General features: G+C 46.8%; 1 protein-coding gene across 1 annotated transcript in view; it reads right to left on the bottom strand.

Moving 5' to 3' along the window:
* The window catches only part of LOC132779722 (SCO-spondin-like), a 165,375-nt gene that overhangs the window by 9,402 nt on the left and 128,314 nt on the right, over positions 1-27,659 (bottom strand). The window contains exons 79-97 of the mRNA XM_067470583.1: positions 27,444-27,640; positions 26,650-26,859; positions 25,965-26,132; positions 23,486-23,617; positions 22,293-22,536; positions 19,626-19,778; positions 19,416-19,462; positions 18,174-18,344; positions 15,706-15,885; positions 15,409-15,564; positions 15,190-15,320; positions 11,467-11,591; positions 11,292-11,338; positions 9,600-9,878; positions 6,342-6,503; positions 5,970-6,086; positions 5,135-5,273; positions 3,980-4,182; positions 1,803-1,988 (exon numbers count right to left, since the gene is read on the bottom strand). Coding sequence (XP_067326684.1) covers positions 1,803-1,988; positions 3,980-4,182; positions 5,135-5,273; positions 5,970-6,086; positions 6,342-6,503; positions 9,600-9,878; positions 11,292-11,338; positions 11,467-11,591; positions 15,190-15,320; positions 15,409-15,564; positions 15,706-15,885; positions 18,174-18,344; positions 19,416-19,462; positions 19,626-19,778; positions 22,293-22,536; positions 23,486-23,617; positions 25,965-26,132; positions 26,650-26,859; positions 27,444-27,640 — 3,047 coding nt within the window. The remainder of the gene's footprint in view (positions 1-1,802; positions 1,989-3,979; positions 4,183-5,134; positions 5,274-5,969; positions 6,087-6,341; positions 6,504-9,599; positions 9,879-11,291; positions 11,339-11,466; positions 11,592-15,189; positions 15,321-15,408; positions 15,565-15,705; positions 15,886-18,173; positions 18,345-19,415; positions 19,463-19,625; positions 19,779-22,292; positions 22,537-23,485; positions 23,618-25,964; positions 26,133-26,649; positions 26,860-27,443; positions 27,641-27,659) is intronic.

Raw genomic sequence — 27,659 nt, 5'->3', positions numbered from 1 at the left:
CGTCTTAAAAATGCTCTGCATTTCTTTTCTCTCCCCCCCCCCCGCCCTTTTTATGCAGCTCCTCTTTGAAAACAAATGTACATTTTTGTCGCATCCCAGGCCTGAAGCCACCTATAACTCATCACATAAGAGTCCTGTTGAGATTTAACTTCACAATTCAGCAGCAGATCAGTTGCACAAATTCAGCGCTTTCCAGTCGCTTCTTCCTACACAGTATTTTCAGTCAACTGCTCCCACAGCCTGCAGTCACTCTGGAACCTTTTACAGACACTTGAGCACATGCCCGGCCATTGTCAGTTTTGCCATTGTCTTTCCCCCAGTCTAGATGATATTACAAACTTCCCACAGCATACAGTTATATCTTGTCTTAGCAGACAGGTTCTTTTGATTACATACAGCCTTCGATGAACAACATCACAGCACAAGGAGAGAGATACACTGTACATGACTTCCTTATATACAATTCTATACAATTACACATAGCAATCTCTGATTGGTTCCCAACTCATTGACTCAACTCAAACCCAGGATTACGTCATTCATAATCACCTGGACTAGGCCAGAACACATTCCCCAAATGAAGTTCTATATACAGTTAATGCATGACTCAGCATTTCCAATAGAAGCCCATTAGCAGTGCATGACTCAGCTATATTACATTACAATACATTGTAAAACCTGACAAGTCCAGAGTAGAAGCAACAGTTTATTGCCAAAACATACAAAAGATATATAGTAAAAGAAGCACGGATAAGGAAATAAGGTGTAGAATCCAAAAAGTCAGCAATCAATTGTCTGTTATAAATCCAAAAGCAATACAGTCCAAAGATAGTCCCAAAATGCAAAGGCAGCTTAAGTCCACAAGCAAAACTTGAACAAGAATACAAAACAAGAACATGGAAATCTCCCAAGATACTTAAATCCAAAACCAAGACTTAAAACAAGAACCATAGAACTCAGGCCTAGCTGTACTTGAAAGCCATGTTGCCTGAACTGAAGACAGAGAGCCCATTTGCTCCTAATAAACAGACATGAAAGCGTTATGCCTGCCCTGAAATGTCTGCTTCTCACAAAACCATGTTGACCTATGTATCTATCTGCTCTAATCTGCAAGTGTGCTTCCTTGCTTAGGTCAGTATCCACGTGTGCTTTCCCATGAGAGTTTCTCACCCATTCATCTTTTCTAGACTCCTTATCTAAAGAGGACGACTTTGTGCATGCAAGAATCATTTGTACAAACTTTGGGGAAATAAATAAGTCCTTAATTTTGTCTGATTGTATGAAAATATGTATTTTTAAACTGATACAGTAGACATTTGTGTGATTCTGATGAAGATGCAGTTGTCCTGTGACAGTCAAGCCTCTAATGAACTGTGAAGATGTGACCCTGAGTGTGCCTGGAATGCGTAGGGAGGATCCAGATATAAGGTTTCGTTCGTCCTTCTTACTTTGGTGTGTCTTTTTGTCTTGTTCCTGTCTGTTTGGTTGGATGTAAATGTGAATGTGTGCTGCATATTTGCTCTACTCAGTAAAGCTAAATGTTTGCTTTTACTGAAGTCTCAAAGTGTCCATTCTTCTAAGCTCCAAAGCTTCTGTCGCACTCTGACACAAACAACGGCATCCAGTAGCCCAACTGGCCTGATCCTCTTCCAGAAGACCTGCCAAATTCTTTCCTGTTCCACCATTGTTGTGATCCCAACTCTTATCTCCTGTCAGCTTTGATATGGGAAGGAAAGGAACCCTAATTCCAAAGGAAATCTCCCAAATGAACCAGGGAGTGGCTGAAGTCTCAGGTGACTTACCTGGAGTGCAGTTCTGAGGGTTGCACACCCGGTGCTGCTGCAATGGGGCTGGGCACAACACCTCCTCCTCCTCTTCCTCCTCCAGTGTTGGAGGGTTCAGCAGGCCTCTGCTCCTCTCCGAGGTGCCTCCTCCACAGCTGGCGCTGCAGGGGCTCCAAGGGGACCACTCGCCCAGCAAGCAGTCGGCTGCAAGGGGAAGGAGAAAGGGTTCAGGGGAGATGGATCCTCCTCTGGACCCTCTCCTCTGCCCCCTTCTTCATCAGTGGATGAATAGCCAATATCTGGGTCTGCCAACACAATGCACAATTGCAATGCACATTCACATCCTACCTTGGATAAGCCAATGAGTTACTACAATGAGCACAATGGCCACAAATGCAACGCTGTTTGCATCAGCAGTGTTGGAAATCAGCCTGTGTTTGTGTTCTAGGATCATGGTGCATCTGATGTGGGAAATGATTGCACTGAGGTGCAAGATGGAGATGGTTTGGTCAATGATTTTCATGCAGAGAATGACAGAGAGACATCCGCTCAAAGGGCAACTTCTCATGAGAATGTCCCTGCAGGGCATTGGGATGATGGTTTACTCCCTGACTCTGATTTGGGGTTTGAAAACAACCTGACACTTGGAAGATTTAATGAGCAGTCTGATAGTGAGGTCAGGGACAGGAGGCTGGAATTCAGCCAGGATCAACTGTTAACTCAAGGGTTGTGTCTCTCCTCCAGGCTTCGTTAGATAAGAGCCGGGAGCAATTTCTGTAGAAAACGAATCCAGTTTCTGGGATTTGGGATATAAGGTTTGCCTCAAGGGAAAACTTGTCAGATCAAGCATTGTTTTAGAAACCTAGTTCTTGTGCCATGGAAGTTCCTGCCTAGAAGATTCATGGAGGGTGTTTGTTCTTGTTTGGACTTTCAAGTATTTTTGGAGTTGATTGCAAAGTTTGGATATTGTCTTTGTATTTTGCTGATTCCTGCTTTGGATTGAATTTGCCTTGGATTAAATCCCTAAACGACTCCAAGTCTCTCCGACCAAGTTTACCTGTCCGAACAGATTCTCGCCTATGAACCATCAAGGTTGTTAAGATCTTCTGGAGGGGCCCTGCTCTCGGTCCCACCACCCTCGCAATCGCATCTGGTGGGGATGAGGGACAGGGCCTTCTCGGTGGTGGCCCCTCGGCTCTGGAACTCTCTGCCATTGGAGATTAGATCTGCCCCTCCCCTCCTGACTTTCAGAAAGTGGGTAAAATCTTGGCTTTGGAATATAGCATTTGCAGAATGATGATTGAGTCAATAACTGCTGACCACACCGGCGGATGGTGATGAATTTGTGATTTTACTCTGACGACCTGGCCTTATGTAATTGTATGATCTGTATTTTAATGTATTTGTATTAATGTATTACCATGTTGTTATATTTTTATTCTATTTGTATATGAATTTCCTGCTGTGAACCGGCCTGAGTCCCTCTTCGGAGGTCGAGAAGAACAGGTTATAAAAGCTCTAAACAAACAAACAAACAAATAAATAAATAATTGGATTGCCTTTATATTCTCTTTGGACACTGCTTTGGATCACTTTACTTCAGCTGACCTTTCTACCTTTTTGGGACTACTTTATTTGCTGAAAGCATTTCTTAAGCTTCAATAAAATAAGGATTGTTTTCCTACTTGTCGTGTGGTGTGTTTAAAATCAGAGGGTTAATTCTGTTCTGGAGTGCAACAAGCAGCTGGATTGGGCTGTTGCGCATTGTGGGTGTATGTACACATCTTCCACTCATGACAGCCCCATTAATTTTTCACAGGGCATTCTTAGGCTAGGACCCCTGAGAAGGTGCTTTGGGCAGTTCCTTTCCCTGAAAAAAAGAAGAAGCTTGCAGCACCTGGCATCTGTTGGCCATCTGCCATCCTGAGTGGAGTAGACTCATTGGATCCATAGGATTTACTGAGGTGTGGACTCTCTCACCAACCAACAACTGGTTGTGTGGGCTTATTTGCAAGAATGTAGACAATGTTTTGCGTAAAACTCCACCCAAAGCACGATTAGTTTTACCGCCCTTCAAGGGCAAATAATCTCCTGTCAGTTGCCAGTTGCCTTCTAGCAATTGCTCCAAAATGTCAAGATGCCCTTTCTTGGCAGGCATGGGAATGTTTGCGGATAGTAATTGAGGCTGCACTCACTGGGGCAAGGCTGTGGGTTGCAGGATACAGCCTCCTCCATAGTGTCGGCCATGCAAGGAGCCCCTCCGGGGGCCTCGTGACATGGGCGATGGCGCAAGGCGTGTCCCCCTCCGCAGCTGGCCGAGCAGGGAGCCCACACTGACCACTCTCCGTAGGATGGACACTCCTGGTCTGGACACACAAAGGTGCCATTGACACAGGTACTAAAGGGAGGGAGGAAGACAGAAAAAACAAACCACAGATGTAGCAGAAAACCGATACACCTTGACCTCTGAGTGGCAAATGGTCACTTAATGGAGATCTAGAAATATGTAACTCATTCATTTGTTTAGAAATACAATTCCTCCCTGTGGTCCATGGGTGTCGGATGTCATGTATCATGTTCTGCAATTGATGGTGGTTGGTGGTGGCAGGCCTAGCAGTTGGTAATGGAAGGGTTAATGTAAGTCTTAGTTCTAAAGGGTTGAGTAATCTGTAAGAAAGGGTTCATGGGTGAAAGCAATTAAGGGTGGAGGGATGCAAGAGATAGGTTGCAGCTGGGTGTTTCTGGATATTAGGAGCTAGCTTTGTGACTGATCTTCGGGAGAAAAGTATTTGTCTTATTCTGTTGCTAGATGCTGCTGGTTTTCCCCCCAGGTTTGTGGATTTTCAGTATCCTGACCTGTCTCCTGAACCCTTGGAACCTTGAACCTCTGGATTGGCTTTTGACTACAGTATAGACTGTTGATCCCTGGACTTTGCTTATTGAACTCTTGGCGTTAGACTACTGGACTGGATCTTTTGACTACGGTGTTATCTTGAACCTACGGCAGTGTTTGCTAACAGATTTTGTTTTATGTTCTGTGTCTGAGTACTATCTTTATGTTTTATGTTTTGGACTATTAAAACAGCCAGACAGTAAGTGCTGCTTTAACTACATTGTTTAGTACAAACTGGGAGTTTGTTTGGTTCATCTCTGCCTCTGTACTGGCAGAGCCCTGTCATTGTGACATCGTGGGTCACCCAAACTTGGTCTTTTGCCCTTAAAGTCCCAATATATTTTTCAAAATTGAGATAATTAGGGGGAGAAATTTCTGTCCCAAAACCACAATAAGCCAACAAAGTGAATGTGTCAGCCACCCTTTCCTCAGAGTCCCCTGCCCACTCTGGTCTCACCAGTTATGGCAATCCAGTTCTGCTGACTCCCCCGGCAGAAGCTCCAGGGTGCTGTTGGCTGTGGGAAGTCCGCAGCGACAAGCTGGGATTGGGACGCATCCTCCATCTTGTAGGAGCTGCCCCTCCGGACACCGACATCCTGGGAGAAGGGAGCAGAGGGACTCGGGGATACACAGAAGGGCAAGGGGCCCCAAGGGCCATCAAGGAAGTATGAATGTAGCCCATGGAAATGGGAAGAAGACTCAGGCACTGGGACACAAATGGCTATGGTGGCATAAGGCAGACCTCCTAGTATATGTCACTGACCGAATGCCTGCCTCCATGGTATCCGGTCAATGACATACGCAATGAAGTCTGTCTTTTACCACCATAGCCATTTATGTGGTTGTTGTGAAGGTGGTCATTCCCTTCCTCCTCCACAATAACCAACTTCTCCCCAGCATCCATGGTTTGCTGTACTCCTTCTGTGGCTGATGGAGAGCTTGAGGTGTCAGAGATGCATGTGCCCATAGCCAGGAATGGTCTGATGACATCATCACTGAGACCACCAGAAAAACATGGTGGACCTCAGTGAGCGACAGCATCCATCTCCATTTGGACATGGGACCAAACCTGGTGCTTCTCCTCTTATCTGCCCCACAAGTTCTCCTTTCTTTCCACAGACTGAATGTGGCTCTTGCAAACAAATGGTGAGTCCTGAGGGTTCTCCAGAGGAGTAGAAACTTGCCTGGAGTGAGGCTCCAAGCAAAAAGGATGCAGCAAGGAGAAGGAGGCTCTTGCTCAGGTGAAACCACTTGCTGGAGAGGATGGGGTCAATGAGGAAGGAGGGCGGTACCTTGCTTGCACTCCCCTTGGAGGCACTCAACATGTTCCCAGAGGTCCGCACAGATCCGTGGGCAGCCGTTGGCGCAGGTGCGGGAGTGGACTTTGCCCCGATCTTCACACTCCTCCCCTGGGGATGAGGGAAAGAATCAGGCCATATCTTGGGGAAGATCAGGATCAAAGATGGTGACCTATAGTGCTTCAAGTGTAGAATGAAGGGTGGGCATTCAGGGATCCATCCCTCCATCTTGAATCCTGACCTCCAGTTCAAGAAAGCAAAGAGGTGATGTCCAAAGTGGAGAGTGGGGAGATTTGCCGTTGCAGGAGGGGTTCCATGTCCCTGGTTCACCAGTGTCTGCTGGGGAGACCTGTTGGACTCATTTACCTGGGCAGGCAGCTGTGTTGCAGCTCTGGGTCTGGGACCGTGGGCCTCGGCAGCGAAGCTCGTCCTTTGGATGGTGGGCAGAGCGCCAACGCACCCGGAAGCCCCCACTGCAAGGCTCTCGGCAAGGGCTCCACGGGCCCCACTGGCCCCACAGACAGAGACCTGGATGGGAGGGAGATCGCTGAGCAAAGAGCCCTGATGAGCTTGGAAGGTATATCTCTCCCCCCAAACTCACCATCCATTAATCTCTTCCCCAAATTAAGGAACCCATAACAAAGGGGCACACCTCAACCCTTTAGCCCTAAGGCATTGACCGCCTCTGCTGAGTGGGCACACAGCTTGGAGCCCTGTGGTCCCATGTCTAGAAGGAAGGATGGCCTTGCGAGCAGAGCTACTTCTGTTTGGGCTTCCTGGAGAGTTAGACTTTGGCTCTCAGAATCCACTCCTTTGGCCACGGGGCTGGGGCTTCTGGGTGATGAAGTCCAAATACATGGACAGTCATACACTGAAAACTCACACCATTTCCATATCACTCCCAGCACAGACTTTTGGGCCATACACTTAGCCACAATGAAGGCTCGGTAGCCCACAGTCCATGAGTTGTGGATCCCTGCTGTTGTGGGCCAGCCTGCCAGATATTGTCCAGAATTGAACATTTTTGTTGAGATCTCCTAGAAACCCTCAGCCAGAATATCCAGCTTTTGTCCAAAAGCCAACATTTCTAATCACATGCCTAAGTTGCATTTCTCTGCAACTATTTCTCCTTTCTTCCCCTCCAGTTTTAGGTTTTATCTTTAAAGAGCGTTGAAGGAGCTACTCAAATAGTTGAACATAGTTGGCAGTTGAGCTCTCTGGCCTGCTCTTTAATGTCTGGACTGAAATCCAGGGAAGCCCACCCAGGTGTGGCGGGGGAACTCAGACAAAGGCTGTTTTCATGCTGGGGGTAACAGCTCATCCATGTCTCTGTCAGGCATCTCGACTACCTTAACAGAGTCCTGGAAGCTTCCCCTGCAGATACTGTCAGAGTCAGAAGATGCCCAGTGGAAGGAATGCTAGTTCAGCAGACACTGAGTTGCAAAATAAGGACTCTGCAGGCTTTGAGTTACAAAAGAAACTAAGTTTACTAAGCACACACATCAGACACGTCTTACTACAGCGAGCTACAATTCAGGAACTAGTCAAAACGAAAGCCCCTTCACATCTGCTTATCTTCTCTTGCTGAGACTGGCTATTCCCTTCTGTTCCCAGCAAGAGCAAACCTTATCTTACTTTTCTCAAGTTCGCTTAATCACAGCCTCAAAGTATAAACATTCTGCACAGTATTTCTAATTCACAGTGGCATCCATCTTGGCAATACTTAAAAGCACATTTAAAACACATACATAACTAAATTAATCCTGACAGACACCAGCTAGAGTCCAAGCTCCCTTCCAGGTAGTTTTTGGCAGGAACACAAGACACCAGACTCCAGGTGCTCATTCCAAACACAGGTAGGCTTTATATCTGCCGTTGTGAAGTGTTTACAAAGTATTTACAGCAACACACAGTTCTCGCCAAACTCGTCACTATAACCCTGTGGTTCCTGACCTTTTTTTGACCAGCGACCACTTGACCAGGGACCACTCTCCAACATTAGTATCAGAAGGGTTACTAATCAATTTTGGTCAACTTTAGGTTTGGTTTGGTTCTTTGGGGTGCTGATTCAGAAGATTGCATTGGATAGACCACATCAGCTCTAGTTTCTGATATACAACAAATGCCATCCAGGAATCATCATCTGCTTGCCCACAGAAAACCATATTTAATATGGTTGTTTTCTGCTTCCCTGGAGACTAGGACGCAATGGAAGAATGGCTTCAAACTACAAGAAAGGAGATTCCATTTGCACATGAGGAAGAACTTCCTGACTGTGAGAGCTGTTCAGCAGTGGAACTCTCTTCCCTGGACTGTGGTGGAGGCTCCTTCTTTGGAAGCTTTGAAACCAAGGCTGGATGGCCATCTGTCAGGGGTGCTTTGAATGCAATATTCCTGCTTCTTGGCAGAATGGGGTTGGACTGGATGGCCCAGGAGGTCTCTTCCCATTCTAGGATTCTAAGGCTGAGAGGAGACATGACAGCCATGTATAAATATGTGAGAGGAAGCCACAGGGAGGAGGAGGGAGCAAGCTTCCTTTCTGCTTCCCTGGAGACTAGGATGCAATGGAACAATGGCTTCAAACTACAAGAGAGGAGATTCCATCTGAACATTAGGAAGAACTTCCTGACTGTGAGAGCCGTTCAGCAGTGGAACTCTCTGCCCCGGAGTGTGGTGGAGGCTCCTTCTTTGGAAGCTTTTAAACAGAGGCTGGATGGCCATCTGTCAGGGGTGATTTGAATGCAATATTCCTGCTTCTTGGCAGAATGGGGTTGGACTGGATGAAGGCCCAGGAGGTCTCTTCCAACTCTTTGATTCTATGATTCTATGAATAATCTAGAGCTGATGTGGTCTATCCCATGCAATTTTCTAAATCAGCACCCCAAATAAGCCAGGAACAAGCTTAAAAATGAAGACAGCATGAGAAAAAAAATTTTTTGGTTGGGCTGTTATTTTCCATAGCAGTAATGGTGAGGTTGCAGACCATATTTTAGTTCTCGCGGACCACTGGTGGTCCACGCACCACAGGTTGGGAACCATTACCATAACCAAACCCATCATGCTCCAACCAAACTCTCCACACAAGCACATGGGAGGAGGGGTACTTCCCTTTGATACCCTTCCCCACTGCATCGGCCAGTGACTATATGGCCCAAAGAATCATAGACTCCTAGAATCAAAGAGTTGGAAGAGCCCTCCTGGGCCATCCAGTCCAACCCCATTCTGCCAAGAAGCAGGAATATTGCATTCAAATCACCCCTGACAGATGGCCATCCAGCCTCTGCTTAAAAGCTTCCAGAGAAGGAGCCTCCACCACACTCCGGGGAAGGCAGAGAGTTCCACTGCTGAACGGCTCTCACAGTCAGGAAGTTCTTCCTCATGTTCAGATGGAATCTCCTCTCTTGTAGTTTGAAGCCATTGTTCCCTTGCGTCCTAGTCTCCAAGGAAGCAGAAAACAAGCTTGCTCCCTCCTCCTCCCTGTGGCTTCCTCTCACATATTTATACATGGCTGTCATGTCTCCTCTCAGTGTCTCAATGTATTGCCATGCATTTAGGTCTTAGTTATTCTTCTATTTGCTATTCAAGATACCAGGGTATTATTTCATTCCTCCCGACGCCATTTACCTTCGCAGGTATGGGGGTCGGGGCAGAGGCGCTCCTGGTCCAATGTGGCCGAGCACAGGCTCTCTTGCCCCTCCCAGAGATGCCCGGTCTGGGGGTCCAGGCAGAGGCGGAAGCGGTGCTGGAGGGAGACCAGCGCTGGGTGGGCAGAGGGCTCTCCTGGGGGCCAGGGATGCTGCTGCTGGGACAGGAGGACGGAGGCTGCCCAGGGGCCCATGGGTGGAAGGGGCAGGCAGGCCGAGCAGGGCGTCCACTCGGACCAGGCGCTCAACGGAAGCTGCCCTGGAAGAGGAGGAAGGAAGTGGGTTAAACCGCTGAGCTGCTGAACTTGCTGACTGAAAGGTTGGCAGTTCAAGTCCAGGGAGCAGGGTGAGCTTCCACTGTTAGCCCCAGCTTCTGCCAACCTAGCAGTTTAAAAACATGCAAATGTGAGTAGATCAATAGGTATCTGCGGGAAGGTAACAGTGCTCCATGCAGTCATGCCAATCACATGACCTTGGAGGTGTCTATGGACAACGCCAGCTCTTTGGCTTAGAAATAGAGATGAGAGTCAGACACGAGTAGACTTAATGTCAAGGGGAAACCTTTACCTTGACCTACTTTAAAGATGTAGTTTTTTAAGCTCAATTCAGGGTGTGCTGTGGTTTTAGGCTTGAATATGCATCAAATATGTTTGAATGGTTTAAACTGTGAATCTTTTAATACTGTTTATATTTAATTCTGTTTTAATATTTGTATATTTGCATATTTTAAATGCTGTGCTAACTGTTGCAATCCAGAGCAGGAAACGAGGCCCTAAGATAACTATCCACCACACTTGACTGTGAAAAACAATCCTTTTTTATTGAAGAAAAATGGTTACAAAATAAAGGAAAAATGCAAAGTCAAAAGCCACAGCAAAATCAGCAAACATGAATGTCCATGATCAAAATCCAAAGCTACACTGTAAAATACTGGAACCTGTTAGCAATCCACTAATTGTACTTGGTGTCCTAGAAATCTTTCAAGACGATGGCCAGGGAAACCGGGAGAACTGCCAAGGTACTCATCAATCTAAAACGATGCCTGAACTGAGAAAGTCAGCCCGTCGGAAGGCACTTAAAGCCGAGGAATTGGTTTTGTGATATGCCTCCCTGCTTTGAAGCCGTTGTTTGTATTTCTTTTAATCTGGAAGACCTTCGCAAGCTGAGTGATTCACTCCTGTCTTGCCAGATCTGGCCCCTTCTATTCTCATTAAGGTTCCCAGGTGCAGAAGGGAGTGAAAGGTCATGGCTTCCCTCTGAAACATTCTCATGAACACTGGTACTTTCATTTTCCAAATCTACAGAAGTTTCTTCCTCACTAATTTCAGGAGCATTGGCATCAAGAGGTACATTTTCATTAGCATCAGGAAGTACATTTTCATTAGCATCAGTAAATATACTTTCATTAGCATCAGGAGGAACAAACAGAGAATCAGGTTCAAGTTCAAACTCAGGCTGAACCCCAACACTAACATTTTATGCCAAACCGCTTTGAGTCCCTTTCAGGGGAGCTAAAGAGGGGTATAAATACATATAATTAAAAAATAATTAAAATGGCCAGGTAAGGTTTGTGCAGGTGTTCCCTTTGCCTTCTGCCTCTCCATCCCCTTTGACCCACAGCGAGCAAGAGAGGAGTTTACCTGGACAAGAGCCTTGTGGGGCTGGCACTCACCTTGGCAGCCATCGCTGCTGCACTTGAGCTCTCCTTGCTGGCAAATGCTGTGGAGAGAAAGGCAGGTGAAATGCAAGAAGGAAGATGTACCAAGGACACTTCTTACTTGGGTGGGTATGTTGTAGGAGGGGAGGGGCACATTGCCCTCCTCCCCTTCCCAGAGAACCCAACCCACCATTCCTTGCAGCCAATCAGAACAGTCTCTCCAGCCACCAGGTGGACAGGGGCTCCCGACTGGCTCAGGTGAACGCAACCACACTGGGAGGGAGGGACACAGGCCCCATTCTGCTCCACCTGGCCCTGTGGGGAGAAAAAGGGGCAAAGGTCACTCTTTGGCCACTTCCTCAGGCCATAACACCTTAGAATCCGAGAATCCTAGAGTTGGAAGAGACCTGCTGGGCCATCATCCAGTCCAACCCCATTCTGCCAAGAAGCAGGAATATTACATTCAAATCACCCCTAACAGATGGCCATCCAGCCTCTGTTTCAAAGCTTCCAAAGAAGGAGCCTCCACCACGCTCCGGGACAGAGAGTTCCACTGCTGAACGGCTCTCACAGTCAGGAAGTTCTTCCTCATGTTCAGATGGAATCTCCTCTCTTGTAGTTTGAAGCCATTGTTCCATTGCGTCCTAGTCTCCAAGGAAGCAGAAAACACGCTTGCTCCCTCCTCCTCCCTATGACTTCCTCTCACATATTTATACATGGCTCTCATCATATCTCCTCTCAGCCTTCTCTTCTTCAGGCTAAACATGCCCAGCTCCTTAAGCCGCTCCTCATAGGGCTTGTTCTCCAGACCCTTGATCATTTTAGTCGCCCTCCTCTGGACACATTCCAGCTTGTCAATATCTCTGTTCAATTGTGGTGCCCAGAACTGGACACAATATTCCAGGTAAAGTGGTCTAACCAAGGCAGAGGCTTCACCACCATCCTACTGTAGTGTGACCAAAAGTGATACCATATGACTTCCTGTTTGAAAATTTGGGGCAAGAGGTCTTTAAGGGCTAAGAAACCCCAAACCCAAACCTCCAAGGTGATTCCATTGTTTGATTGTTATTTCATCCTAAAATATCGCCCCAGGGGTCGCTTATGTACTTTTCTAAGTCTTGGTTTAACAAAAGTTTTGTATGTTGTTTTATGCAAATATTGTCGTGTAAATTTACTTTGTTATTGATTTATATGTCCATGTACCTGGTTGTATTTTGTTTGCTGCTATATTATTGCTTGCTTTTTCTGAGCTGCTTGAGTCCCTTCGGGGAGACAGTGGCGGGAAATGAATAATGTCTCCTGATATTTATTATTTAGGAAAAAATAACAGCAAATTAACTCCTGAATAGGTCTTGGAAAATGTATTGGCTCTGTTGGCTAGCCGGAAGGCATTATGGGCACTTTTTTCCTGAGAAGCCAACTTTTCCAAGCTGTGCTCTTGAGCATAAACAGAGTGCCGTTTTGCCTCATCACAATGTTATTGAACACCAACCCCTCCCAAAATAAAAATAATAATTTATAGTTCGGAAACTTACTATTTTGCAAGGGCCATCAGGCTAGAATGATATAAAAGGGATTATACTTTGCCACCTTGCAATGGAACTAAAAACAAGAAGGACCCCTTCATTCATATATATATATATATATATATATATATATATATATATATATATTAGGCCTGGGTAACAACGGAAAAAATTGTTTCTAAAATCGATTCGTTTTTGGGGGGTTTTTGCGTTTTGTTATTTAAAATAATTACAAAATTTTCCTTTAAAAAAGTTCGATATTTACAAAATTTCGTAAATGTGAAAAAAATTACAAAACAATAATGAATCAATTTCCGAAACAATAACGAATCGATTCGTTAATGGCGGACGCGACCGCGCAATACGCTAAAAAACCTCCAAATGGGACAGGGGGAACTTCTGAAGCTTAATTAAACCAAAAACAACTATAAAAACCCTTAGAAAACCCAAAACAACTATAAAACTTGCCCCAGACATGCGGAAATAATAACAAAACGACCTCAAAACGATAACGAAACAAATACAATAACGAAATACAAAACATTTACGAAACGATTTAAAAATTCGTTTTTTTAAAAAAAATTGCTCCAGACTGGTTCGTTATCGTTTTGTAATTGAAAAATTAACGAATTTTTTAACAAATTACGAATTAACGAAACGAAACCGCCCAGCCCTAATATATATGGATGGCATGGGCAATTCATGGTTCTAAATGGTTCTAAAGTACTTACAAAACTAAAGTTCAAGGGGGCGCTGGTGCTTTGCTTCTACAGTGGTGCTAAAGTTCTTGTGGTGAAAATTTCAGAACTCCGACAAAACTTTCAACATTTCGTTATAGTTGACCGACCCTAATTGGGTATATCATAAAAATCACCAATAACGAAATAATAATGAAATTTTGAAAGTTTTGTCAGAGTTCTGAAATTTTCACCAGCAGAATTTTAGCAACACTGTAGAAGCAAAGCACCAGCGCCCCCTAGTTTTCACCACCAGAACTTTAGTTTTGTAAGTACTTTAGAACCATTTAGAACCATGGATTGCCCATGCCATATATATGTAGTTTCCTCTCACATATTTATACATGGCTATCATATCTCCTCTCAGCCTTCTCTTCTTCAGGCTAAACATGCCCAGCTCCTTAAGCCGCTCCTCATAGGGCTTGTTCTCCAGGCCCTTGGTCATTTTAGTCGCCCTCCTCTGGACACATTCCAGCTTGTCAATATCTCTCTTGGATTGTGGTGCCCAGAATTGGACACAATATTCCAGGTGTGGTCTAACCAAAGTGGAATAGAGCATGGGGAGCATGGGGGTTGCCCTTGAAGACGGTTCGGAAACTTCAGCTGATCCAGCGAGCAGCAGCCAGGCTGCTCACTGGAGCGACATACAGAGAGCATACCACCCCCCTGCTGTGCCAGCTCCACTGGCTGCCAGTTCAGTTCCGAGCTCAATTCAAGGTGCTGGTTTTGACCTACAAAACCCTGTACGGTTCCGGTCCAGCGTATCTGTCCAAACGTATCTCCCTCTATGTCCCACCCCGGAATTTGAGATCATCTGGGGGGCCCTGCTCTCGACCCCACCGCTATCCCAAGTGAGGCTGGTGGGGACGAGGAGCAGGGCCTACTCAGTGGTGGCCCCTCACCTGTGAAACTCACTCCCGGGGGAAATTAGGGCATCAACACCCCTCCTTTCCTTCAGGAGGAAGGTAAAGACGTGGTTGTGGGACCAGGCCTTCTGGCAATTTACTAACTAGATAAGGACAGCCAGACGAATTGGACTGACAGGACTGACAATTGTGGAATTGGAAATCAAACTATGAGATAGCGAACGCTGACCGGCAACAAGGGGTAATTGGTTTGTATCGGTTTGTATGGATTTCTATTGGTCTTATTGGTTTTATTGGTTTATAGATGTAATGTAAAATTGTGGGTTGATTGCTAATTTATGTTGCTTTGTCTTATTATTGTTGTGTGATACGGGCATCGAATTGTGCCTTGTTTTTGTAAGCCGCCGTGAGTCCCCTTCGGGGTGAGAAGGGCGGGGTAGAAGTAAACCAAATAAATAAATAAATAAACTTCCCTAGATCTAGACACTAGGCTCCTCTTGATGCAGGCCAAAATCCCATTGGCTTTTTTTTGCCGCCACATCACATTCCTGGCTCATGTTTAACTTGTTGTCCACGAGGACTTTTTCAACAACACAACAGCATGGTCCTTGAAGTAAGAGACAGGGCTCCTGAGGGCACTGTTACCCGGCCCAGGCATTGCGGGTAAGGGGCTTCCCTGTCAACAGGGGTTGGCAAGGAGTTCCAGAGGTCAAATCTCCTTTAGGACGAAAGGGCAAATTCTCCCTCTCTGTCTCTCTCATTGTGTGCCTCTCTTTCCTCTCACCGGTGGGCAATAGCACCCAGGGAGGCAGCGAGGGATGTCCTGGCACAGCTCTGGGTGCCGCCGGGTGGAGCAATGGCCGTCGCAGGGGGAGCCGCATGACTGGAACTCAAAAGGGGGCTCGCAGCTGGATTCTGAAAAAGCAAGAGTTTGTAGGAAGTCACAATGCATTGTTGAGAGGGCAGGGGTGCCAGGGGTCTTCCTCCTCCTCCTCCTCCTCACCTGAGCACTGGGAATAGTCGCACATCCGGAACTGTCCGTCCAGCCCCACGCAGGGCTCCCCGTCCGCCCCAGAGCCACGCTGGTTCCGGTATCGCTGTTGGACCAGGAAGCTGCAGGAGCAGCGGGTCCAAGGGGTCCAGGGGCTCCAGGGGCATTCTGGGAGAGAGGAAAGGGGAAGGCAGGGAATTGGGCGATATGAGAACTCTGGTGGATCTGGGAGGGCCTGGAGGGCTGAAGTTTACCCATGTCTTAGCTAGAATAATAGAAGTAAAACCAGACAGGCCCCCCACAGCCCACCTTTGCAAGGCTGGAGGTAGCACGCTGCCACTTGCTGGCGGGGGCTGAGATCGCAGGGCGCTCCTTCTCCGGCATTGTCCTCTGGAGATGGGCAGCCACAGAGCCCCGAACGAGAGGCCAGGCCAGTTCCGCAGGACCTCGAACAGGGACCCCACGAGGACCAGGGACAGGGCTCATCTCCTGCCAGGAAAGAGCAAGATGGGATCAAATACACGGGGAAGCAAACACAGAGGATGGTGTCCTATGTTCTGCAGTTGATGGTCCTTGGTAATGGAAGGGTTATGGTAAGTATTAGTTCTAAAGAGTTTAGTAAGAGTTCATGGGCGAAAGCAATTAAGGGTGGAGGTATGCAAGAGATAGGTTGTAACTGGGTGTTTGTGGATATAAGGAGCGAGCCTAGGAAGTGATCTTTGGGAGAAAAGTATTGTCATATTTTGGTGGTGGATGCTGCTGGTTTTTCCCCCAGGTCTGTTGGATTTTTGGTATCCTGACCTGTCTCCTGAACTCTTGGAACCCTGGAACCTTGAACTTTTGGACTGGCTTTGGACTATGGCATAGTCCCTTGATCCCTGGACTTTGTTTATTGAACTCTCGGTGTTTGACCACTATACTGGACCCTTTGACTACGGTGTAGCTTTTGCTATCAGTTTTTGTTTATTCTGTGGCTGAGTGCTATCTTTATGTTTTATATTTTGGTCTTTTAAAACAGCCAGCACGTAAGTAAAATAGGCAGAGCCCTGTCAACGTGACAGATGGTGAGAAGGCTGGTGTAGATTTGCAAAATAGATGGAGGAATGGACCGGGCTGACCACAGAGACATGTCTGCCCAACAACAAGGGTGACACTTGCCAGTTGCAGTTTTTTTTTTTACAAATTAACAAAATGTAATTAAAAGCGGAGGTGTGATTACAGCATTTAAAAGGAATTAGCAAATCTATATATATAAAAGCATAATGTTCATTTGTGGAATTAATGTAACTTAAAAACCACTAGACAAATTGACACCAAATTTGGACACAAGACACCTCTCAGGCCAATGAGTGACCATCACTAATAAAAATATTGAAAAACATAGCGGAAGGGGCTTAAAAACCAAAGAAGAAAAACAATGCTACAGTGCATGCGCAAAAATAACTTCCCCTGGAAAACAAAACACACAATAGCATATCCACACTCTCTTCTGGCCTACATCTCCCAGTATCCCCTAGACCAGGCCCTTTAGGAGAGGAGGATGATCCAAATGCACTGCTTCCAAGATGCAAGCTTTCTTCTCCTTGGATTTCTTTGAGAGCTTCCCAATCCCTGCATATCTCCAATTTCCTATTCCTGAACTGCAACTCCCAGCAATCTTCCAGATAGATAGATTAGATAGAGATAAATAGGTAGGTAGATAGATTGATCAGGAGGACTGCTGGGAGTTGTAGTCCAAGAATAGGTAGAGAAGGAAGGAAGAAGAAAAAGAGGAAGGGGAAGAAAAGTTGGGTGGAGGAAGGAAGGGAAGAAGAAGAGAAGAAAGGAAGGAGAGAAAGAAAGAAAAAATGGAAGGAAGGAAGGAAGGAAGGAAGGAAGGAAGGAAGGAAGGAAGGAGAGAAAGAAAGAAGAGAGTGAGGGAAGGTTGGCCACAGCAATGCGTGGTGGGTACAATTAGTTAGAGACAAAACCAGCAGACAGCAAATGAGAAATTCCTAGATTTGTCTTTTAGTTTTAGTTGTGGTGCATATGTATGTGTACTTGTGCATTTTCCTACTGTGTTTATGTTCCTTTATTTGTGGTGATCTTAATTTTCTGCAGGCATTTACCTTAGTGTTGTGTCAGTAGTTGTTAGAATTTAGATGAGTAGTGTTTCGAAATGAAAAAAACCCACCCCCAATCTTGCAATTTGTGCAATCTTGGGATGTTTTGTTTTGTTTTGCATCTTTGAATCAAAATTATTGGCAAAAAAGGAAAGAGAGATGTGTTGAGGATCAAGATGCACGGAGCAGATGGAGTTCATGGGGAGTGAAGAATGGTTTGCTTACCTGTAACCATGTTTCTTCAAGTGGTCATCTGTGAAATTCACGGGGCTACCACCAAAATGTATCTTGTAGAGCTTCTAGAAAATTCCAAAACTGACTGCGCAGGCTCAGGAAACCCACATGCGCAATTTCACAGAGACCACGAAGAATATAAAGGAAAGTCTATTGCAGAAAATTGTGGTGTGGGGGTGGTGGGGTGTTTGCTAGGGGGTTCTGGAAGTGGTTAAAGGAAACCTGAGTCAAGTTGACATGGCTCCTAGAAACTGATCTGCTTGCCCTGCAAGTGGAGACCCATTGAGCCAATGGAACCCATGTCAGAGTTGGTTTACCAAGGGCCTGTGGATTCAGGGGTTTGTTCTCATTGGGATGCAGGTTGCAGTCATCTCCGTTAAGGGTCACAGATGAGTCACAGAGGAAGAACCCTGGCCAGGAGTTTTTGGGATGCAGACCCACCTGGGCAGGGCACGCCGGAGCAGTTCTGGGCCTCCACTTCGGGGCCAGCGCAGGGCAAGCCGTTGTTGCGCGGCGGAGGGTTGATGCAGGCTCGAGTGCGGACCTGGGTGCTGCGTCCACAGGAGACGGGGCAGTCGGACCACGGGGACCACGGCGTCCAGGCACCATTCACTGCCAGGGAGACAAGCAAGGAAAGTATGGCCAGCTTGAACTGACATGGCAGGCTCTCCTCCCGAGGCAGGACCTGTGCAGACAGAGGACCTTCAGCTTCCCATTTCCCAAAAGTGAGAAATAGATTGAATGAAATTGTATGATTGGGATCTGGCTAAGGGCCTATTAAGTTCTGGCAAGACTGAAGAGACCATCTTAATTTTTTTTTCATGTCAGGAGCGACTTGAGAAACTGCAAGTCACTTCTGGTGTGAGAGAATTGGCTGTCTGCAAGGACGTTGCTCAGAGGATGCCCAGATGTTCCATTTTTTTTACCATCCTTGTGGGAGGCTTCTCTCATGTCCTTGTATGGGGAGCTGGAGCTGACAGGGGGAGCTCAATCCTCTCTCCCCATATTCGAACTGCTAATCTATCGGTCAGCAGTCCTGCCAGCACAAGGGTTTAACCCATTGCGCTACCAGGGACTCCATCCTAAAATTAAACCAATGGCATTATGGAATTTGATTAACTTTGGCATGAAAAATACTGATGAAAAAACTTTGGGTGTAGACAACACATGTTTACATGGCCATAGACAATGACTCTTTAAGTGAAGGAAGTCTATGTGCCTACTTATTTCTCTGAAAGGGCCTGATGTCCCACTGCCAATGGTATTATTATTATTATTATTATTATTATTATTATTATTTGTGCTATCACACGCTGGGCCTATAGCAGTTGGCATTTGAACAGGATGTGCCCTTTGTACCCAGCAGGAAGCCGGGGTGCCTCGACTGAGAGGCCCTAAGGATTTTCCTCTACAGAGTCTTTAGATGCTTGAAAGGTTTAACAAAGTCCTTCATTATTTCTTATGTCTTCAACAAACAATCAAATACTTTAGATCTTCAACAAATAAAACAAATGCTTCAAGGCTTTGAATCAACTGGTGGGCACCTTGCTTGGAGAACTATTTCTTTCTTTAACAAGGAAAACCCTTTTTGGCCCCAGGGACCAACTCAGAGTCACCTTGTATTGAGCTATATGCCAACTCACCAGGTGAAATATTACATTAGGGAAGACGGGATTTGCTCACCTGCGCATGCGATGTCCAGGCAGTAGATGCCTTCTGGGGTGCAAATGCTGCAGATAGAAAGACAAAGGTGGCCCATTCTTCTGAGCCTCCGTTCCAATAAATATGGAGGCAATTGCCTTGTGTTTGCCAATAACTAAGATAACTCCATAGCTCCTGCCCACCACTGCCCTATGCCTACAGCCAATGGGTGGTGGGGAGGGGGGGTCTCACCATTGCTGGCACTCCCCCAGGAGCCAGGCGCTGCCCAGCGGCATTTCATGGCCCTCATGGAGACACAGAGGCGGGCAGGGGCCCGGGGAGCAAGGCCGGGTCTGCAGCTGCTCCTTGAGGCACTCTGGGGCCCACGAGCCAGAGGTGGGGGTCCTGTGGGGAGACAGGGGAGGGATGGAGAGTCGCCGGGAGTGACCACGGAGCCCAGCTTTGAGGCTAGAGAAGCTGCAACCATAAATCAGGGAACCTTACTCAAAACAGCACACATTTAAGAGTCTGGGGACATTCAAAACCAGGCAATGAGAGTTAAAGGGCCACAAAAAGTATCTTCAGCAACAACTCAAAGCCTCTTTGAAGAAGAACATTTCTGTCATGAGATGGAAGGACTCCCTGGAAAGAAAATGCAGGTTGAGTCTCCCTCCTCTGAAATGCTTGAAGCCAAGACATTCTAGGCTTGTTGTTGCACTCCAGGACAGGAAAAGCCCTCTGACTTTAAACACCTCACCATTGGACGGAAAACAATCCTTTTATTGAAGATAATTAAAAAGCAGTAAGGTAAAAAAGCTCTTTAAAGAAATAGGTAAATCCAATTAGGTCGGAAGATAAGCAGGAACAAAATAGTCCGAGGTAATAGTCCAGCAAAGTCCATAAAAACAAAGTTAAGACTTCTCAAATAAAATGCGAGAAATCAGGAAACATGAATCCAAGGCATGAATATAAAAGCATAGAATCCAAGAATCAAAACCATGAAACAAAGTCACTTAAAACATGAATTTTCCAAGCAAAGCTTCCATGAAACAAGGATGAGATCTTGACTTGATTCCAAATGATGCTTCATCTGACTACATATCCTGTACTTGGGACTTCTATCTCCTCATTAGCTATGTCTCTAGCACTCAGAAATTGGTTTCGCTTTAGCTGAGGATTTCTTATCTTTTTCTCTCGGAGTCTAGCAGAACGCCGAAGCCACTGTTCAGCTCTTCTGTTTTAACTGATCTCCTCGCTCCTCTCTATTTGCTCATTAACTTCTGCAGCTGGGCCAGGTGCCGAGCTGTTTTCATGTTCTCTGTCATGGGAACTCTCTGGTAACAATTCAGGGAGCACACCATCATTCCTACACCCCTCAGGGACATTCTCATGGGAAACTACACTTTGAACAGGGATCTCCTGGTCATTCTCTGCATCAATATTACTGGCCAAACCATTGCTGTCTTGAAACTCATCTTGCAACTCATTGGCATCACTCCCCACATCCAAAGCACCCTGATCCTGAAATACAATCACAGGCTGAGCTCCAACAGCTGCATCCACAGGGATATAGTGTCTAGACTGAGGGAAGTCACTCTCTTCTGCTTTGGTCAGTCTGCACTTGCAATAATCCTGTGCCCAGTTCTGGCCAAAGAAATTCAAGCAGGAGATGGGCCAAGTGGAAGGTGCTTCCAAATCAGGGTCACCAAAATGGTCCAAAGTCTAAAAACCATGAGGACTGACTTAAGGAGCTGGATATTTTTAGCTCAGAGATGAGAAGGCTAAGAGAAGGGGACATGAGTGCAATGTTAAAAGGAAAGGGACGTTTGTTGCTGTTCCTGAGACTATGGAGCAATTGATTCAAATTGCAGCCAAACATTAGGAAGAAATGCTGACAATAAGACCTGTTTAACAGGGGAATATGCCTGGGAGTGTATAAGAGTCTCTCTGGTGGCTTTTCACTAGAGGCTGATGGCCATCTGTCAGGAGGGCTTGGATTGTGTCTTCCTTTATGGTAGAAGGGGGTTGACTGAATGGGTTTTGAGCTGTTAGGAATTGTGGGAATTGAAGTCCAAAACACCTGGAGGGCCAAAGTTTGCCTAGGCCTGACTTTGAGGGTGTTGTAGTTCTGCCTTTGATTATGCCTGCACCTGATCTCTCTGGAGATTCTGGGCCTGCTAGTCATTCTGGTGACACTGGGGATTCTGGGTCTGCAAGTCAGCAGGAGAGCCAGCAAGAGATTTTGAGCCCTGAAAATGAGCAGTCTGTGTCTGAAGATCACATTCTTGAAAGGCAGTTCACTCGGGAAGCAAGGTCAGAAACAGATCGGAGTTCAGAGAAGTCCATGTGGATAGACTAATGAACAGTTAGATAGGAGATTTATGTTCCATTAACATAGAGCTTCTCAGGAAAGTTTACGAAGGTGAAAATGCCCATTAGTCAAGAAATCCTTATCAGTTCTCTAGGGGAGAAGGCATGATTTTCTCTCTATCTCAACTAGCCGAGCAGATGGGTCCTTTAGTCCAGGCAATGTTGGTGTTTGTATAGAACTACTGTCAAGTCAAGTGATTTCTAGTTTCATGTTCCATGTCCCCTTTTGTTCATGTCTCATGATTCCAGGTTTTGAGGACTATTCCTGAATCTCATGTTTTGGATTTATTCTGCTTTCATATTCCTGGTTTTTTGATGCTATTCCTGTACTGTCATTTCTGTGGATTATTTGGACTAGGGCTTTTTATACTTTTTGCTGAATTGCTTTCCATATATATTCTTCAATAAGCTGCTTTGCTATTTTATATTGGACTGGAGTGTGTGTTAAGTACAGAGGTGGTTTCCCAGCCTTGGAGTGCAACAGAGGGTCTCTTTCTACTCCAGGCGTCTATGATCCATGGCAAGTCCCCCTTCCCTCTCTCTGCTCACCTGAACCGGGTGTGCTGCCCTCCCTCCCCACAGGTGAGGCTGCAGGGGGCCCATCCGGACCAGAGGCTCCAGGCGCATCCACTGGGGGGGCAGGTGTGGTTGGTGCAGAGGAGCCTCCCCTCCAGGCAGGAGCAGTTGTTGCAGCCGTCGTCATGGAGGCTCCCGGGGGCCCAGCTGTGGCCCTGGCTGTCCGTGCACTCACAGTGGGAAGGGGAGACGCAGGTGCCATCTTGCTCCAGGGTCCCTGCAAGGCAAGGTAGATGTTCTACTTGTAATGCACATTCATCTACAGAATTGCAAAGTACTAGTGCAATCCCTTTTGCATTTTGTGCTTTTTGGGCTCTGTGTACTTTGCAATGTTTTAGAAAAAAAATGTCTTTATAGCTGTTACTACTAATGGCAAGACCACAATATGGCTATAGGAAGCAATACACTCTATGGGGAGAGTGGGCAGGACTGCCACCTAAAAGTGTCTAATAAACTTTCTAGAAGTTTCCAAAACCGACCGTGCAGGTGCAGGAAATAGCATATGTGCAATTTCACAGGGACCACGATGGAGAAGTAGACATCTTTAGCAACAAAGCAGAAGATGCCAGCAACAGAAGCCGGCAAAATGTCAGGAGAGAATGCTGTTGGAACATGGCCATGCAGCCTGGAAAACTCACAGCAACCCAGTGATTCTGGCCATGAAAGCCTACGACAACACAGCAGCCATCTTTCATTGTTGATGCTGTTTCTGTGTGTGTGTTTTTTAATCATTTCTGACATATGGAGATTCTAATGCAAGGCTATCCTAGCGTTTTGTGGTTTGTTCAGAGGCTGGGATTGTGTGACTTACCCACAGCCACCCAGTGGGTTTCCTTCCTGAGTGAGGATCTGAACCCTATTCCTCAGAATCTCAACGCAATGCCCAAACACCACTAGACCTTGCTGTCTCTCATTTCTCTCTACTTGATGGAGACCATAATTAACATCTTGTGTAGTTTGGCCTTCTGTCTGCAAGAGGGGTGACCCCTGCAGAAGTTTTGGAGGGTGGTTATTCACTTTGGTGGACTTCTTGGGTTGACAAAATTGCCATTTCTTTTCTGCCATCTCCACTCTGCAAAATATATGTTGGTGGCCATTGGGTGCCATCTTGCCCTCCACCCAAAAGTGAGACCCACTTCTTGGACAAGGAAAGAGGCTACCCTCACCATTTGGGCAACGGCATCCAGGCTCACAGGCTTCAGCGTCTTGGCACTCGATGCCCTCCTGGAGATCCCAGCAATGGCGAGGGCAAGCATTGGCGCAGTCCACCAGGCGCAGCGGGGGTGGACAGCCCTCCTCTGCAGGGAGAGAGTGGTCAGTTCTCTTGCAGGTGACTGAGCGACGGCAGGACACAGGCCCACAGTGACACCCCTGGACCAGACTTTTTGCAAGTTAAAACATGAACATGAAAGTACAGCAAGACCCCATCACTCCTCTCTGTGGTCTCACTTTTCCGTACGTGTCGAAAGAAATGGTCCTCCAGGTAAGTCTATGGGAAATGTACGATAAAGGTAAGTCTATGGGAAATGTACCATAAAGAGACCCTGCTTACGATCCCACCTGCGTCCAGGGCCGTAGCCAGAAAAAAATTTCGGGGAGGGTTGACAATTTTGGCGGGGGAGAGGGGGTAAAATTTTTTTGGGGGGGGTTGAAAATTTCGGGGGGGGGGTTGAAACCTGCCTCCTAGCTCACGCTGAAGCAAAGAGGCAGAGCAACCTTCAATAGCCCGAAGCTCCGCCCCTGTCAACCACCTCCACCAAGTCTGGCCTCCTTAATGAGAGCATTCAACACACATACAACTTGGTTGCTTCACTACATCGGCTATTGCTGCAAGTAATGACAGTGTGAATAAATTGTCAATATTTGCTTGAGATAGTGCTTACAGTTCTGGAGGGACTCTTTAATTTTTTTGCATCTCATAGCCTTAGCATGGGGATTTGGTTAACCAGTTAAAATTCGTGAGTAAACCAGGTTTTTTTGTAAAAAATCTGAAACATTTCGGGGGGGGTTGAACCCCTAAAACCACCCCCTCGCTACAGGCCTGCCTGCGTCGCAGGCTCGTTTGGTGGGGACGAGGGACAGGGCCTTCTCTGTGGTTGCCCCCCGACTTTGGAACACCCTCCCCAAAGACATTAGACTAGCACCCACGTTGGCAGTCTTTAGGAAGAACTTGAAGACCTGGCTATTCTGATGTGCCTTCCCAGAATAGGATAACCTCCAGCAATACGTCCCAGAAGCACTTTATTAGAGTTTAAGACTCTCTGCACATTGCACTTGCCCAGAATCCCAACATATCACCTCTTACACCCAGCACTTCTTAACCTGTACCCTTCATTGGCCCGACCCTGGTTTTATTGCGTAATAGTGTAATGTTTTGTTGTTGTTATTGCTTATGTTTTTAATTTGCTTGCATTGTATTGTTATTGTCTGTTGTTGTGTTGAGGTCTTGGCCTTTGTAAGCCGCATTGAGTCCTTCGGGACTTGCTAGCAGGGTACAAATAAAGTTTAATAATAATAATAATAATAATAATAATAATAATAATAATAATAATATAAGTTACCCTGAAGGGCCTAGCACAGGCATGGGCAAACTTGGGCCCTTCCTCCAGGTGTTTTGTTTGTTTGTTTGTTTTGTTTTTTAAGCATTTATACCCCGTCCTTCTCGACCTCTGAGGAGGGACTCAGAATGGCTTCCAAACAGGCAACAATTCAATGACAAACATGATATAAAACACATAATAAATGCATCCATATACATTAAAAGAGTTTTTAAAATATATAGATCGTCAAATATACTGTTTTGGACTTCAACTCTCACAATTTATTATTATTATTTATTTCATCTACTTATACCCCGCCCTTCTCACCCCGGAGGGGACTCAGGGCGGCTTACAGGAAAGGCACAATTAGATGCCCAAATCACACAACAAACAATACAAAAAGTAACAATTCAACAATTAAAATAAAACGTCAATACCTAATAAAATCATAAAAACTATCTCATGTCAGAGTCCATATATCAGAGTCCATATATCCATTCCATTCCATTGTCCTTGTCTATCGACAGGTCCTTTAGTTAGTTGTCAGCATGGCCAAAAGCTTGGTCCCACATCCAGGTCTTTAGTTTTTTCCTAAACGCTAGAAGGGAAGTCGTCGATCTGATCTCCCTGGGGAGTGAGTTCCACAGGTGAGGGGCCACCACTGAGAAGGCCCTGCTCCTCGTCCCCGCCAGCCTCACTTGTGCCACTGGCGGGGTCGAGAGCAGGGCCTCCCCAGAAGATCTTAAACTTCGAGGTGGGATGTAGATGGAGATCCGTTCGGACAAATACACTGGGCCGGAACCGTGTAGGGTTTTGTAGGTCAAAACCAGCACTTTGAATTGTGCTCGGAATTGGATCGGCAGCCAGTGAAGCTGACGCAACAGGGGGGTGGTGTGCTCCCTGTACGCCGCTCCGGTGAGCAATCTGGCTGCTTCTCGCTGGACTAGTTGAAGTTTCTGAGCAGTCTTCAAAGGCAACCCCACGTAGAGTGCGTTGCAGTAATCCAACCGGGATGTGACAAGAGCGTGGACCACCGTGGCCAGATCCGACTTCCCAATTGCCATGACCATCTGAATAAATACATCCTGTGACCCTTGGCACTCACCGCAAGGCCGGGCATTGCAGAGGCGGACGCGGTGTCTCTCTCCGGGGCAGGGGCGCCCCCCGTTCTTGGGAGGAGGGCTGGTGCAGCTCCGGGTACGAGACGAGTGCCCCCCGCCACAGAGGCGGTCGCACCAGGACCAGGGGCTCCACTTAGACCAGGCTCCGTCCACTGTGGGGGGAGATAACAAATAGAGTTGGTGAGCATCCTTTTGGAGACTGTGAATCCAAGAAGCCCAGTTGACCTGTGGGACATCCCTGTGCACTCCCCCACATACCCCAGAACTTGGAAACCATGCTTTCAGTTCCACCAGACATGCTCAAGGGGATTCTGGGAGCTGCAATCCCCCAACCTCATGTTTTCCCAAGTTCTGAGTTGTGTGTGATGGGAGTTCCATCTGGCAAACACAAGGGTCCATTGCTGGGCATGGGAGGGGGAGAGCTTCTTTGTTACCACTCCCTTTCAACCCAGCCTGCTTTTATCCACATTGATTCCCATTGGATTCATGAAGTCCTCCATTGGAGCTTATTGCCACATGAAGGTTTGCAACCCAGTGATAGGAGTGGATTGGGGCAAGGCTCAGGCTTGTGTCAGGACCAAAGGCCAATTGTCTACCCACATGGGCTGCAAAAAAGAAAAGAAAAATAGGAGAAGAGCCAGGGCCGGATGGAATTGTGTTCATCCTCACCTTTGCAGGCTTGGAGGTTGCAGAAGCGGCGCTCCATATTAGCAGTCAGGATGCCCTCACACCAGTGGCCCTCGTGCCCCGGAGGGTGGTAGGTGCGCAGGCGCCGCTGCTGCCCCACTCCGCACGTGCGAGAGCAGGCACTCCACGGGGCCCAGGGGGTCCAGGTGCAGTTGAGGCCCACACAGTCCTCTCCCTGGCAGAGAGGGGCCTCTGGGGATGGAAGGAAGGAAGGGGGACAGGTTGGAAGTGGAGGAAGTTCAACCAAAGACAAGGAGGACAGGTTGGGAATGGAGAAGACTCACCACTGGGCTATAGAGCTGTGGAACGCCCTTCCCATGGACATTAGATCAGCTCCTATGTTAATGGTGTTTCGAAGGAAACTAAAAACCTGGCTGTTTGAACAGGCATTCGGATAAACAGTGCAATGAATATGATGAATATAGGAACAGAATTACGGATGACGAATTGGATCACGATTCTAGTGACGAGACGTTAAGGTTGTTGTATTGATGTGTCATTACTTTGTATACTATGCTGTTAATGGTTTTTAAATTGTATGTTGTTAGGATTGTCTTTTTGCTCTTGTTGTGAACCGCGTTGAGTCGCCTACGGGCTGAGAAACTGCGGTATACAAGCAAAGTAAGTAAGTAAATAAATAAATAGAGCAGGCATGGGCAAATGTTGGTCCTCCAGGTGTTTTGGACTTCAATTCCCACAGTTCCTAACAGGAGGGCCGAAGTTTGCCCATGTGTGCTGTAAAGCAATTAGAGGGAGGGTCTGGGGCTGCCCCTCACCTGTGCACTGGGGCAGGTTGCACTCCCGCTCCTGGAAGGCCTCCCCCGTGCAGTTGGCCCCTCCCAGGCAAAGGCGCAGGCGGGTCTTGAGGGCCGGCAGCTCCGGGTCACTGCAAGTTTTGGAGCAGGGGGTCCAGGATGACCAGGGGGTGAAGCCATCCCCATCGGGGCCTGGAAGAGGGGAAGGTAAAAGGGGAGCAGAAAAAGCAGGAAGAA

The sequence above is a fragment of the Anolis sagrei genome, chromosome 6 (assembly GCF_037176765.1).
Source record: "Anolis sagrei isolate rAnoSag1 chromosome 6, rAnoSag1.mat, whole genome shotgun sequence".
Lineage (NCBI taxonomy): Eukaryota > Metazoa > Chordata > Lepidosauria > Squamata > Dactyloidae > Anolis > Anolis sagrei.
This window is presented reverse-complemented; position numbering and strand designations above follow the sequence as displayed.